This window comes from Pituophis catenifer, unplaced genomic scaffold (genome assembly GCF_029215685.1).
Source record: "Pituophis catenifer annectens isolate HBS135680 unplaced genomic scaffold, rPitCat1.0.hap2 SCAF_11, whole genome shotgun sequence".
Taxonomy (NCBI): Eukaryota; Metazoa; Chordata; class Lepidosauria; order Squamata; family Colubridae; genus Pituophis; species Pituophis catenifer.
In genome coordinates this window covers 28469816-28484688 of record NW_027256891.1, presented here as the reverse complement: position 1 = coordinate 28484688, position 14873 = coordinate 28469816, and the positions used below count along the sequence as shown (strand labels likewise).

The window sequence follows — 14873 nt, the reverse complement described above, 5'->3', positions numbered from 1 at the left end:
TGAAATTGGAGAAATCATGGAAGTGGAATACTCAAGTTCTGATGGCACTATACTTCCTTACTAGGTGCAAGCCCTGCCTAGTTCTGAAGACCATGGCAATAATAAAGGTGTGATGTGATTTGTTAATTTTCTACAGATCGGTTTTCACAGCTTAAGTCCCCTTTGGTCTTCCAATGGGAACCAAAGGCCCAATCCTGCAAAGCTCTCCTAAAATGTTATGCTATATGGAATCTGCTTCCAGCTCCTTTTGACATCATCTGTCCCTTAACACAGGGTCCTCCATTCACCTCTTCCATGCAATATTGAGCATTTTGAAGAGGCACAGAAAGAGGCCGATGGTGGGCTAAAGATTGCTCTTTACCAGGATTTTTTCCCCTTAACCCTAACCTGAGTATCATAGGAATGGCTCAGAAGAAGATGCCTGCTGTGATACATGCAAGCTTCTGATTTGCACAGAGATCTTATTCAAATAGGAGGCTTACTAGACTACCAGTTCTTCTCCAACTGATTTGGCACAGGGACAGCTCCACTTTCCAGTTCAGATTTTCAGTTTTTGACTGCCTAGATGTTTTGTATTACCTCCAAAGAGAGCCTGATATGAGAGAAGAACAGAAGGACTTGAACTTAAGGCCTGCCCCATTGTCTTGTCTCTGGTCAGAAGAGCAAATTGGGGGAAGAGGGTGGACTCCCCTTAACTAGCAAAAGTCCTTCAGCAGCTTCTGCTCCTGGCCAGTTCTGCAGAAGAGTCTTCATATCCCTTCCAAAATGGGGGGAGGCATTTCTTTGGGCATTGATCTCCATCTAAACCCAATACACACACACACAAACTATTTATAGTCTGATTCCAATTCCCCCCTGGGTGCCAGCAGGGCCAAGGGCTGGAGAGCTCTGTCTCTTTAAGGAATTTGAACCCTGGATAGAAAAGCGGCCTCCAGGTCCCGATTCCTCTGGCTCTCCCAGTTAAGCAGGCAGAGGCAAACGACACGCCGGCGATTCGTGCAGATCGCGTGCAGACGAGAGCCAACCTGGCAGGGCAGCGCTGTGCTGGCGCCCCTTCTGCATCGCCGCCGATCCCCATCCCCATCTCGCCGCGGCGCCAGCAGCTCCCTCGGGGTCCAGAGGCGCAACAACAGTGGCGATTTGCTCCGGGCGGCAAATGGCCAGCAGCAATTTCTTCCCACTGGCCCCTCTCCGCCAGAGGCCTCCTTCGGGGTCAGCTCTCTTTTGCCCGCTCCGTCGGCCGGCCGGCTGCTCTCCCCCGCGGGACTGAGCGGGTCCCCTTATCGGCGACTCGAGGGTGGCGCAAGAAAGCAATGCGGGAGCGGGGGCTCTGCAGCCCAACCTCGCCTTCCCGATCCGACGTCGCTTCTTACCTTTGGGCGCAGCAGGCTAGACAAAGAGCTGCCAAAGCAGAGACGAATCCACTCAGCCTGCGTGCCTGAAATCTCCACATTTCCACCTCCAGGACCATGGAAGGGAGGGAAGGGGGAGGGAGGAAGGGGTGGAAGGGAGCCGCGCTCGTCGCCCTCCTCGGCGCGCAGGAAGGGCCGGTGCCCGCGACCGATATCCTGGGTGCCCGACGTCGGGGTGCTGCGGCGGCTGCTTTTTAATCACATGAAGCATTTAAACATTGGGGAGGAAGGAAAGGAGAAAGCGGGAGGGGAGGGGCGCACGGGAGGGTCCCTCAGCGCCGGCCCGACACTCCACTTCTGGCCCCCAGCAGCGGCAATTGCGGCAACAGCAGCATCCTCGGTTGCGCGAGCGAGCGAGCGATGGAGCAAGCTCTCCTGTGGCGGCGGAGCAGGTCCCTCGGGAGCGAGCAGAGACAAACGCTCGCGAACGGCCTCACTGAAACGTAGACTCCGTTCTCGCGGGTGGCGGCGGCGGCGGCGGCGGCGGCGGCAGCGAGGGCTGACAACGGGAGAGAGGGAGGGAAGGAGGGAGAGTGGGCGGGGGACCGCGGAAAAGAGCCTTCAGACGAGCGACCGCGCTGCCTACTGGGCGCCTCTGCTGCCCCCGGCCCTGCCGCTACGCCGCCATCCGGCCGTGCAGAGGTTCGCTCCTGCCTGCTCGCCTCCTTCGGGACTGGGGCGGCGGACCAAGGGGAGACGAGGTCTACGCGAGCAGTCGTGGCAGCGGCGGGGGAAGAGCGGCGAGCCACGCACCGTTCAGGCTCACGGCAGCCCCCTCCCGCCCCTGCTTGGGTCCCCCTTCCCTATTTTTAGAAAGGGGCTGCCTGCGCACTTGGCTCGCCCCCACCGGGTGGCATTTGCAGAGCAGGAGATGCGGAAAGTGATTGGCACGGATGAACTGTAACGTGAGGGGCGGCAAGAAGCCAGCAAAAAAAGGAAAGCGAGGCGGGGGCGTTTCCAGGGAGAGGAGGAAACGCCGCCCCCGCATGCGGATGAACAGAAGATGGTTCCGCGGATTTTCCCCGACCCGCACCAACTCCGTCACGAGGAGGGGGAGGGGGAGGAGGGGCAAAAGGAGCCAGGGGCAAAGAGAGAAGGAGCCCAACTCCTTCCTTCGTTTGCTGCCCAAGCGCTGAGCCCGACACAGCTCTTCTCGGTCCTTCTTAGCCCCCCTGGCAGCTTTGAGAATGCCGCCCGCACTTGGGTGTCCTAGGGACCATTCTTCACTCATCTACCTATTTTCCCTCGATCTAGCTCTCGGGCTTATCCGGCGGCGGCGGCGGCACTAGCTTTTCCTGCTTAAATAGACCTAGTGCCATCGTGTGTGGTTCATTTCCCTTTCTTCCCCGCCACCATCCCACCCTCCCTACTCCCCACTTTTGAGGGAAGGCGCTCATGTGACCACCGATCCTAATCAGGTATTGGTAGATTCCTGGGAGATGTGCTTGTATCTCAGCGAGCAAATCAAGAAATGCGGACCATTGGCCACTCACAAGCCAATCAGAGACCCTCGGCAGTATTTCCCCATCACCACAGTGACGATAGTAGATGTGGTTAGTCAGCCCAGGAGAACACCCTGCTAACAACCCCGAAAGATGCCACACTGATAGCATCGAGGGCTGACTTAGAGTCAGGATCTGTCAAGAGGAGAAGCCCTTCCGTGCCCGGTGTAAGTACTCCTCTCCCTCCAGCTAGCCACCTGCGAGGGCAAAGGGCTCGTGCCCTTCAGCGAGAACAGAGAGCAGGAGAAGGGCTGTGATGCTCTCCTGCCCGCGGGTGGGCAAACTGGCTTGGTTCCAGGGACAAGGCAGGACATGCTGAGCCAAGAAGAGCCCCCATTTCCAGGGAGACCACGGCAGGGTTCCGTGGTAGATTTCTACTTCAACAGATCTCCTTCCTCAGGACTGGTTGGGCACTGCCCCACTCCCTACAGGAATTTCGGGAGAACCAGACAATCTGAGTGGTACTTGGCATGTCCACCAACTATCTTCACTATTAAGTATAAATTGAATGCATTTTCATTTCAGTTGATGTCTGAACGTGTTTTCTCATATTTTTTCCTGTTTCCATTCTAAAATAAAGAAACCAACCCTGACCTCCTCCTCCCCCTGAGGCAAGGACTGGCAAACTGATGCCACAAGACTCCCTTTCTAACCATAGACCCATAAGTAGGAGGGGGGATTGAAGCTCATGTAGGCTAACCTCCTGCCCGGGGGGGGGGGGGGGTTTGAATCTATGCTACAGCAAACTCACCAGCTGGGCTACTCCGTGCTACCTTCCTACCCTGACTGCCCTTTAGATACATGGGGAGGGAATCCATAAGAAGTGGTGGACCACCAGATACAAAAAGGAGAGGTAGCTGAACAGTCAGCCTTGTGTGTGTGCACGTGCGCATGTGTGCATGCACATGCACATGCATAGGCACACATGAGTATGTACAACTGTATGTTTCTACAGGGCAGGGAACAGAGAAGACAATAATCTGCCTGACACAGCGATGTTAGATGCCCCTGTTCCTGAACTTATTTAATTATCAAGGAAAAGCGCCTTTGTTCAAATGAAGCCATGGTGTTTCTTGGCAAGAGGCGCACCTTAGAGAATTTCCATCTTCTTTCAGCTCTCCTTAACTCAGAAAAGGAAGAATCCCAGGATTGAGGACTTTGCTGTTCAGAGAAGATCCTGTCTGATTGCTTAATTGCTTAATTCAATTAAATATTTTTCGTCAGTATCCTTTTTTCTATTTTCTATTTATCTATTCTGTAACCACACTTGGCCAAATAAAGTGTCCTGTCCTGTCCTGTCCTATCCTAATTTTCTCTTTCCTTTCTTCCAAAATTACATCAGGATACTTTCGCACTAAATCAAATTATATCTATATCTTCTGTGACTTCTCACTAAGCTCTAATGTCGATGGAAATTCTTGACGCTTACATCTCATTTCTGTCAGCTATACTATCTTTGAGGTGTGGTCAGTGAATGTATGTAAATAATTCGGTTTACTGGGCCACCGGTTCCTGTATAATTCATCCCTGTTGCTGTTCAGGAACCAATTCATCTTGATGCAAACATTTTCTTACAAGGGCACTGAGCATTTCACAAATGTGGAGGGAGGCATCTCCTAGGTTTGGGGGTGAATGCAGTTCCCTTCCATATGTATGGGGAGGTTACCCTTATCAGCACTCCCTTGCCTTGCTGACCTGGAGGGAGGATGAAGGGGGGAGGGAGGAGCAGATCCATCTATTTCCTTCTCCTGTTCTGAAGCCAACTTAGGACCTGAGACAACTTGGCCCTCAGGGAGAACCCTTCCCCACCTTCCCTCTCTCAAGCTGGGATTGCCCAGAAAAGAATCACCATAAAATTTCTCTTTTCTGGCATAGCCTCAATGTCTAAAATTGCATTCCTTCCTTTCCAGAATTAGCTGTGCACCCATCTATCTGGAAATGGGGACAGTGGGGACGTCTCCTCAGAGGCCCCTGGGAATACATGCAGGCTTTGTCAGATCGTGCTGCATTATTGCTTTTTCTGCATTCTTATATTTTTATGAATGATTCTAAATCCCTGATCTGGAATATTAAGGGATTCACCCTCCCTTAATACACACCTCTATTTTCCCTGTTTTGTTTCCAATAAAGCAATGGCTCTTTCCAGGCCTTTATCTACGTCTTTTGGGGCATCATATTTTCTAAACCACATTCCCCACTGGAAGATCCTGCAGGTATATACTGTATATATGTGTTCAATTTATATGAAAACCTCTGCAGAGGAGCTGGCAGGCTCTGGCTTCCCAAATCGCCCAGTGGCCACAGGACACATTGGGGAAGCTCCCAGACTTAAATGCAATCAATCCTTCCCCACAACTAGCATTTAGGACATGCTGTGTATCACTCCAGAGGAGGTAGCCGGGGCATGAGTAGAGAGTCTGGGACCCATGTTAGTGCACCCATCCACCCACCCCTGGGCAAAAGTTCAGACATCAACCGCCGAGACCCAATGCCAAAAGTGGGAGGGAGAGGAAGGTAACAGGCAGCCAGTGGCTGCCCCAGCTAGAAAAAGAGGCAGGCCTGCCTGAGCTTGGCTGCTCTTGCCTGGCCCTCCAAGGGCAACAGCTGCTTCTCCTTCAGTTGCTTTCTTTTTCTTGATGTTGCTCTTCCAGGACAGCTTTGGTGCAGTGAGGTTTGTGGAATGCATGAGACAAAGTGCCCCAAATCCCAAGGCATCCCCTTTGCCTTTCCTTGGGTTTTTCAGTTAAGGAAATGATAAACAGCCACCACTCTGCCTGATACTTCTGAACCTGTCTGCTGTACCTCTAAATGTCAGCGTTCCAGAAAACCCCCCAACTCCAAGTAAAACTCTGAAGCAAGCATTTTTCAAAGTTCTATTTACTAGAATAAGTAAACTGGCACATCTGGGAAAACCCGAATCTGAGAGGTCCGGGTTTTCCCTCAGTAAATCAAAACCCCCAAAACCATCCCCTCACTCCTCAGTTGATCACATGCTCCAATTACCATCCATCCAGTGGTGAAATCTAAAATTTGTTACTACCGGTTCTGTGGGCGTGGCTTGGTGGGAAGGTAATGTGACTGGTGTGACCAGGTTCTGTTTTGTTTTTTTTTACTTTTAAAAGCATTTTTTCTACAACCTCTTTGGCGAAGAGGTTGTAAAAAAATGCTTTCAAAAGGCTCTGACGATCCCAGCTGAGTTGCCTGATCGGCAGAGGCTTTTTTTCTTTTAAATGCCTCTGCCGATCAGGCAACTCAGCTTGGATCATCAGAGGCATTTAAAAGCATTTTTTCTACAACCTCTTCAGAGGTTGTAGAAAAAATGCTTTTAAAAGCCTTTGAGGATCCCAGCTGAGCCACCCGATCATCAGAGGCTTTTTTTTTACTTTTAAAAGCATTTTTTTCAGCCAAAGAGGTTGTAGAAAAAATGCTTTTAAAAGAAAAAAAAAAGCCTCTGATGATTGTGCGGCTCAGCTGGGTATGGGGGGTGGGGTGGGCAGGGATTTTTATTATTATTATTTATTATTTATTTAATTTGTATACTGCCCTTCTCCAACAGGACTCAGGGCGGTGAACAGCCACGGTAAAACACAACATATAAAATTTAAAAGCAGTTTAAAAACATTAAATAATTTTGGGCATCAATTTAAAATAACCCAGTTAAAACCAGTTACAAATTTAAAACTGCAAGGATGGGGTCAAGCCAGCCCGGCTAGATGAAATAGATGTGTTTTCAGGGCCCGACGAAAAGTCCGGAGGTCTGGTATTGTGCGTATCTCTGGGGGTAGGTAGTTCCAGAGGGCAGATGCCGCCACAGAGAAGGCTCTCCCCCTGGGGGTCGCCAGCCGACATTGTCTGGCCGACGGCACCCTGAGGAGGCCCTCTCTGTGCGAGCGAACTGGCCAGTGGGAGGCTATTGGCGGCAGAAGGTGGTCTCGTAGATACCCTGGCCCTAAGCCATGGAGCACTTTAAAGGTGGTCACCAACACCTTGAAGCGCACCCGGAAGACCACAGGAAGCCAGTGCAGCTCGCGCAGGAGAGGTGCCACATGGGAGCGCCCCGTCGCTCCCATAATCCCCTGCGCGGCCGCATTCTGGACCAACTGGAGCCTCCGGGTGCACCCCAAGGGGAGCCCCATGTAGAGAGCAATGCAGTAGTCCACGTGGGAAGTGACGAGTGCCTGAGTGACCATGCGTAGGGAGTCCTGATCTAGAAAGGGATGCAACTGGCGTATCAGGCGACCTGACAAAAAGCCCCCCTGGCCACGGCCCCCTGCTACCAGTTCTCCAAACCACCCGCCTCCATTGCTACCGGATCGGGCGATCCGGTCCAAACCGGGAGAATTTCACCCCTGCATCCATCCCATCTCAAGACATCACTCCGACCACTCCTTCTCCAGATGCAGGATCGCCCTGACCTTGACCTACAGGAAGAATGCTATTATGTCTAAAGACAACCCCTGTAGTAAATCCCCCCTCCTACTTTCCCACGCATGAAAAGGTGGCAGCATGGAAACCTCCGGCCTAAAATGGCTTCCAAAGCTGACACTAAAATCATCCAGGGACGCTGGCAGTGAATTCCACAGAGTTAGTCTATGAACTGTGTATAAGAAAAGAAACTCTTCTGCATGTCCCTGGGTCTTTCTATTCTGCAGGCACTCACTGATGTCAGACTCTCTTGCTGATGCTACCTGTGATAAAGGCTAGGGTGGCATCTGAATAGGTGGATACCCTTGGGAAGAACCACAATTGCTCTGGAGCAGGATTTGGATTGAGAGCCGGGGGCTGCTGTATCTGTCTCTGGGTACCTATGTGCACATGTGTTCTGTAGGTTGGATCCATTGTCTCTCAGCCTTCTCCCAATCCTTGGGGCCATTCAGTGTTTGGACAACTAGCCCTCCAGTTTAAAAGTTCCACCATGAAAACTGAACCAACCCAAATGCTTAACAAGACCTTATGCTGTGACGTTTTTCTTGAATGTAAGTGTACATACATGCCTATACACAACTACACATGGAAGCCAGTAAAACATATCTCTTTGGTGCAAGAGACAATCTGCTAAGTCTGAAGTACCAGTATGTTCCTCTTTGCTACATTGACATTAATCCACATTAAACTTGGGAGGTTGACCCTTTGACACCCATCACTGCTACATCAGAGTAATGTGGCCTCATTAGCATATTAACTAACATGCTTTGCAAAACTAAAAAACTGCTGCCTGAAGAGAATAAACTTTACCATGTGAGGAAGACATTCTAAGAGATTTGGGTCTGATGTTGTTTTTCAGTCTTCCTTCTATAGCTTTCTTTCTTTTAAAATCTTTAGTCAGCATGAGCTAAACTCATGTTAGAGGAGAAGAACCTCTCTTCTGATTTCCAAACAAAGATGGTTACAGATGCAGTTGTGAGTATATTTTCAGTTAGATTATTAAAGGTATTGCTCTTAAGAGAATCTGATTGAGTAAGTCTGAAACTCACAAGCTACAAAGAGAGAAGACAGAAATCTGACTCATCATTTAATTGCAAGCTTTAATCATAATTTCATTGATATTCAAGGACCAACGCTGTAATTTGTATGTACTTACTTAATTTTATTCCACCGCGCTCCTGTGGATTCCTGACCATTTACAATAGAAATGTGAAGTCTCCTGCCATTCCTAGCATTTCGACTATACTTTTCAAGTCAGGTCCAAATTTTCTATTTCTTCCTGCAATCTGCTTTGTGATCTACACACAACACTCATTCATTAGATCTCGTTACAACGTTACACTTTCTATCATGCTAAGGTTAAAATATTTGCAAAGTCTAACTGATAGTCCTTTCTTCTCATTCTTATGAGCCAGAGGAATAGGAAATTGCATTGTGAAGGAGACAATGGCTTGGCACAATGGCTACTGTTCTGTCGCAATGGCTGTCGGTGGGTGCTGCTATCCTAGCTTGAGGTCTTAAGAATGTCCCTCTCTTCCCCACCTTATGATTCCACCACTGCTCAGCTCATTTTACACATGCATGACACGGCTTATACTATAGCAGTAAAAGGACTGCTAAATACATGTCCGCAGTCCCTTGGAAAACTACGTTTCTTCAAATAATGCTTGTTTTTCTTTTTGGGGTGTGCTTTTATTGTGCCTTTACAGGATACATTTGGCAACTAGAGGGCAGCAGAATCTCAACTACTATAGTACCAAAGCTGCCATCCTCTGAAGTTTGATTCAGTAGAAGGAGCTGATGAGTGTCCCCCCCCCCGCCCGCCCCTGCAGCTGGCAGGAGAAAGAGAAGGAGGCCAGATTTCAGATGGAGCCTGGAAGAGACCAGCATTCTTTCATGAAATTGGAAGAACTGGATGAAGCTTGAGACCTCCCACTTATGACTGTATGACTGTAACCTTGTTGCTGGTATCCTTAAGATTTATATTGACTGTTTCCCTATGACTATCATTAAGTGTTGTACCTTATGATTCTTGACAAATGTATCTTTTCTTTTATGTACACTGACAGCCTATGCACCAAGACAAATTCCTTGTGTGTCCAATCACACTTGGCCAATAAAGAATTCTATTCTATCCTATCCTATCCTATCCTATCCTATCCTATCCTATCCTATCCTATCCTATCCTATTCCATGGATAAAAACATAATTAGGAATTGCGATGAGAAACTTACCACAGGGAATTGCACTGCTTTCATGGGCTGAGCTCAAATCTTCAGAGCTAGAAGAACAGCATCCCATAGGAATGAGCTGGTGGTATCCTTGAGAAATACTGGCAAGTGGGTGAGGTGCCTGGAAGATGGCACAAGGAACCCCATCCCACAGGAAGAGTGCAACTCTGTTTCATGGAGGTTGCCTCTAGGCCAGGGGTCTCCAACTTTGGCAACTTTAAGACTTGTGGACTTCAACTCCCAAAGCTGTCTGAGGAACTTTGGGAGTTGAAGTCCACAAGTCTTAAAGTTGCCAAGGTTGGAGACCCCTACTCTAGGCTGCTTATGTTTTCCCTTCCCTTCTTTTGTCTACCACTGAGTGAGTGAGGAGCCAACCTGAGCCTCTTCCTAATGTTGTCTTTTTTCCTGGAGTTTAAGGAATGCTTCTGCCCTTTTTGGTTTTTAACAGCTTCTGAATATTTCCCTGAAAGCCATCTTCATGTTTCCTGTGCTATATTAAAAGAAAAAGGGTGGGTGTTCAACAAATTGCTCAGCAGACAGTTTGGTTTGGATGGCTGGGGCAGTTGTAGAGCAGCTGTAAGAAGCTTAACTTAATAGATTTTGCCAGAAAAATCTCAGACATAATATAGAATTAGAAAAGTGGGACAAATTATGGGAAAGAAATTATAAATTTACAATGGCGGTACCTTATAAAGAAAATTTGTACAAAATGTTCTATAGATGGCATTTGGCACCAGCAAAATTGACCAAAATGTTTTCAAATTTATCACCCAAATTATTATTATTATTATTATTATTATTATTATTATTATTATTATTATTATTATTATTATTATTATTCAAATTTCTATACCGCCCTTCTCCTTTCGGACTCAGGGCAGTGAACAGCCAAAATAAAACATTTATACATAAAGTGCGATTAAAAATAGATTTAAAATAATTAAATTTGGCCCATAGTTTAAAATTTATCAATTTAAAATCCATATCAAAATTTAAAATCAACCATAAAATCATAAAATCAAGAAAGACCGGCTAACTGAAAGAGATGAGTTTTTAGGGCCCGACGAAAAGTCTGGAGGTCGGAGATCACTCGTATCTCTGGGGGTAGATTGTTCCAAAGGGTAGGTGCCACCACAGAGAAGGCTCTCCTCCTGGGGGTCGCCAGCCGGCATTGTCTAGCCGATGGCACCCTGAGGAGGCCCTCTCTGTGGGAGCGAACTGGCCGGTGGGAGGCTATTGGTGGCAGAAGGTGGTCCCGTAAGTACCCTGGCCCTAAGCCATGGAGCGCTTTAAAGGTGATCACCAACACCTTGAAGCGCACCCGGAAGTCCAATCCAGAAAGGGGCGCAACTGGCGTATCAGGCGAACCTGATAAAAAGCCCCCCTGGCCACAGCCGTCATATGCCCTTCTAAAGACAGCCGTGCGTCCAGGAGGACGCCCAAGTTGCGGGCCCATTCCGTGGGGGCCAGTGATTTGCCCTCAATAACCAGCGATGGCGTCAGCTGGCTATACCGGGATGCCGGCAGCCACAGCCACTCGGTCTTGGAAGGGTTGAGTCGAAGCCTGTTTCTCCCCATCCAGACCCGCACGGCCTCCAGGCACTGGGACATCACTTCCAAGGCATCGTTGGGATGTTCTGGGGTGGAGATGTACAGCTGAGTATCATCAGCGTACTGATGGAACTCCACCCCAAAACCACGGATGATCTCACCCAGTGGCTTCACATAAATGTTGAACAGGAGGGGCGAGAGGACCGACCCTTGTGGCACCCCACAAACAAGGCGCCTCGGGGTCGACCGCTGCCCCCCTGTCAACACGGATTGCGACCGGTCGGAGAGATAGGAGGAGAACCACCGCAAAATGGTGCCCCCCACTCCCAGTCCCTCCAGCCGGCGCAACATGATACCATGGTCGATGGTATCAAAAGCCGCTGAGAAGTCTAACAGGACCAGGATAGAGGAATAACCCCTATCCCGAACCCTCCAGAGATCATCCACCAACGCGACCAATGCCGTTTCCGTGCTGTACCCAGGTCTGAAGCCGGACTGGAGCGGATCCAAATAGACAGCTTCATCCAGGTACTGTGGAAGCCTTCACGCTCCAAATGTTGGAGATGTGGCCATAAATTAGGAACATATTACCACATGTGGTGGATGTGCCGTAAAATTTAAAAAAATGGTATAAGAATAAGAGTTGGTTGGAGGAAATCACATTACAAAAGATAGAATTCAAACCAGAGCTCTTCTTATTAGGAATAATAGATCCAAAATTAGAGAAATCTTCACAATACCTAATACTTCACATAGTAACAGCAGCAAGAATTACCATTGCACAAGGGTGGAAACATAACAATATACCATCAAAGGAAATAGTGATTAGGAAAATTTTACAATGTGCAGAAATGATAAAATGACAATGGAAATTAAGGAAAGAGAAGATTCGGACTATTATAGAGTGTGGAACAAGTTCTATAAATGGATAGAAAAAAGAAATCTAAATAAGAATTGGGAAATTTAAGTTAATATCGCTGAAATAAAGAACTATATGTTACTAATTATTGTTAACCTTATAGTACTGATTGTGTAAATAAATATAATGTAAATGTATGTATTCAGGAGAAGAATTGAACAAAAAATAGACAATATACATGTCGATACAGAAGACTGTAAAAATAGCATATAATATATTGTTATGTTTGTCATGTTTTTTACTCTGTTTTTGTCCTTGTTTTTTTTCTGTTTTTAAAAGTAAAAAGCTTAATAAAAACTATTTTTTTAAAAAAAGATTTTGCCAGACTATTATTAGACCATCAGGTGATGGAATAAGTAACTGTGTTGATCATTTGTACACAACACACTTGGTTGCAGCAAAACATATGAAGACTAGTGGAGCCAGGAAGGCAGATGCCTCCCAGGCCTCCTTCACACCCCATTTCTTGCCACCAACCTTCAATATATGGAGAGAGGAGCCACTCTTGCCTCTGCTCTGCTAGTTCTGAGCTAGTTTATTCTGCGTTCTGTAAGACTGCAACATGAGTACTTTACTCATTTTGCACAGCCTCTTTAAAGCAATTGTTGATATCAGTATGAACAGTTACAACCAATAATTAAAGTTCAATCCATTGTTTTTTTTTAAAAAAAATAGGAATGAAGTACTTAATCAGCTTGGATCACATTGAGAGGGGCAGGCAAGTGTGCTGGGAAGTTTCAGGAGATGGCTGGAGAAGGAAAAGATGGGCTCATGGGCAGGAGTAAAATCCAGCAGGTTCTGACAGGTTCTGGAGAACTGGTAGTGGAAATTTTGAGTAGTTCGGAGAACTGGCAAATACCACCTCTGACTGGCCCCAGAGGGGGTGGGAATGGAAATTTTGCAGTATCCTTCCTCCAGGAGTGGGGAGGGAATGGGGATTTTGCAGTATCCTTCCCATGGAATGGGGTGGGAATGGAGATTTTGCAGTATCCTTCCCCTACCACATCCATCAAGCCAAACCCACCAAGCCAACCACGCCCACCAAGCCATGCCCACAGAACGGGTAGTAAAAAAAATTTGAATTTCACCACTACTCATGGGTCTGTTTTTCCCCTTTCTCCATATGGGCTCTTGAAAGTCCCAGGATGGCAAGTCTAGTGCCTGTTGGAGAACAGTAACAGAGCCACCTCTCACAACCTCCAATGCAGATGGGGTATGTTTGCAACTACAATCAGAGGGTTTTTGCAAATATCTGCAATGAAAACTGAACAGATTCTGTAGTAAACACTTCAGCTGCATTTTAAAAATGTCCCCTTCCAAGCCAGCACAAACATTGTCTGCTCTATGATGGGGCTGATCTTCCTCAGAGGTGACAGACCATCCTCCAGATTATGGGAGTAGAGATGGAGTTGGACATACTATGAAACCCCCACAGGGTTTTCTTTAATTTATGATTAAACCAGGTGATCCTTCATCCTTGAGAAATGTGAAGTATCGACTATTCAGAATGAAGACTAAGATGCGGATCTGTCTTCCAGACCACCAGGGTGAGGTGGGATCCATCTCAGTTAAGCTGTGGATGGGTTGCTATGGAAATCGACTAATGAAATCCTTGGCATCGATGAGCTTTGACAATGCAGTTCAAAAAAACCCAAAAACCCAAATCCCAATTCAGAGTAATGTGTGCCGGAGGGGGGGGGGAGGGGAGGGATGAAAGAAGCAAGTTCCAACTTGTGCCATCTTCTTCTCAGTAGGGGAGGGGGGTGCACTTAGTGGTTGAGAAGTCTGTCAAGGGCCTTGCAGGGACCTGCTCCAATTGGGCAACATGAAAGCAACAGGAAGGTCTAGGTGAGGTTTCCAGGATAGGATGCAGAAAGTGTACACCTACCCACCCAGGGAGCAGGATCCTTCCCAAAGGCTCTGCTCTATTTTTGGGCTCAAACTCCTCCAGGTTCAGGCTTTCCAACTCCACAGCATCCCGTTTCTCTGATGAGCAGGCTTTCCAGGGGGAAAGACACCTGTGTTTGGAACAGGCTAAGATTCCATGTTAACCTGGTATCACTGAGGTGATGACTGCATCCTCGTGACCTGCTGCTGTTTCGGTTCAGCTGTGGCTCAGGGTCCTTATGAAACCCCAAGAGGAGGACAGCCATCGGCTCCTCTTCTGTTTGGATGAGTCTCTCACCTGTGATGCTGAAAATTGACCATCGGTCATTGTCATGTTGGGGCATCATCTCCACTGGTTTTTGCCTCCCCCACAACACATGTGAAGATCTATGGCCAGTCTCACATAATCTAGCATTTGGGGAAGGCCTTCAGCTCTCTGGTGCTGACCCCAACAACAGCTTGACTGAGGGTAGGAGACATCATGAAGCTTTCAGGGTATCTCAGCCCATCCGGATCAAAGCATGAAGGACAAAGGTCACAGCAAATGGAAAAAGCCCCCCCCCCAGAAGTTCAAGTCCATGCAATGTCTTCCTCACAAAGTAGAAGTGATTACTCCCATGATAAAACAAGCTCTTGACCCAAATCTCCAGTGCTTAAGTATGAATGTTCTGAGAAGATATTTTTAAGAAACCTGTTAATTAATTTCTGAATCCTGCTTAATTAAGGCGGGAAGGGGGAGAAGCTGACAGTGAAATAAGTCCAGAGTTCCCATTTCTTAGTTGGCACCTTTTGTCTCAAAAGAGGTCAGGGATGAAAAGGAGGCAGTTGCAGCTGTGCTGAGTGTGCTTTTCCTGTTACACAGCTTTCCCATTGCCACTTTGACTCTGCTTTGCTACTGTTGAGATGCCACCCGGAAAACCCTGCTCTGCGGATGGGGAGCTGGACA

At 47.7% G+C, this 14873-nt stretch overlaps 1 protein-coding gene across 1 annotated transcript in view; it reads right to left on the bottom strand.

The window, feature by feature from the left end:
• Window positions 1-1471, bottom strand: part of LOC139322562 (gamma-aminobutyric acid receptor subunit beta-4) — a 47934-nt gene extending 46463 nt beyond the window's left edge. The window contains exon 1 of the mRNA XM_070951700.1: window positions 1374-1471. Within this exon, the coding sequence (XP_070807801.1) occupies window positions 1374-1471 (98 nt within the window). The remainder of the gene's footprint in view (window positions 1-1373) is intronic.
• Window positions 1472-14873: the final 13402 nt, after the last annotated feature.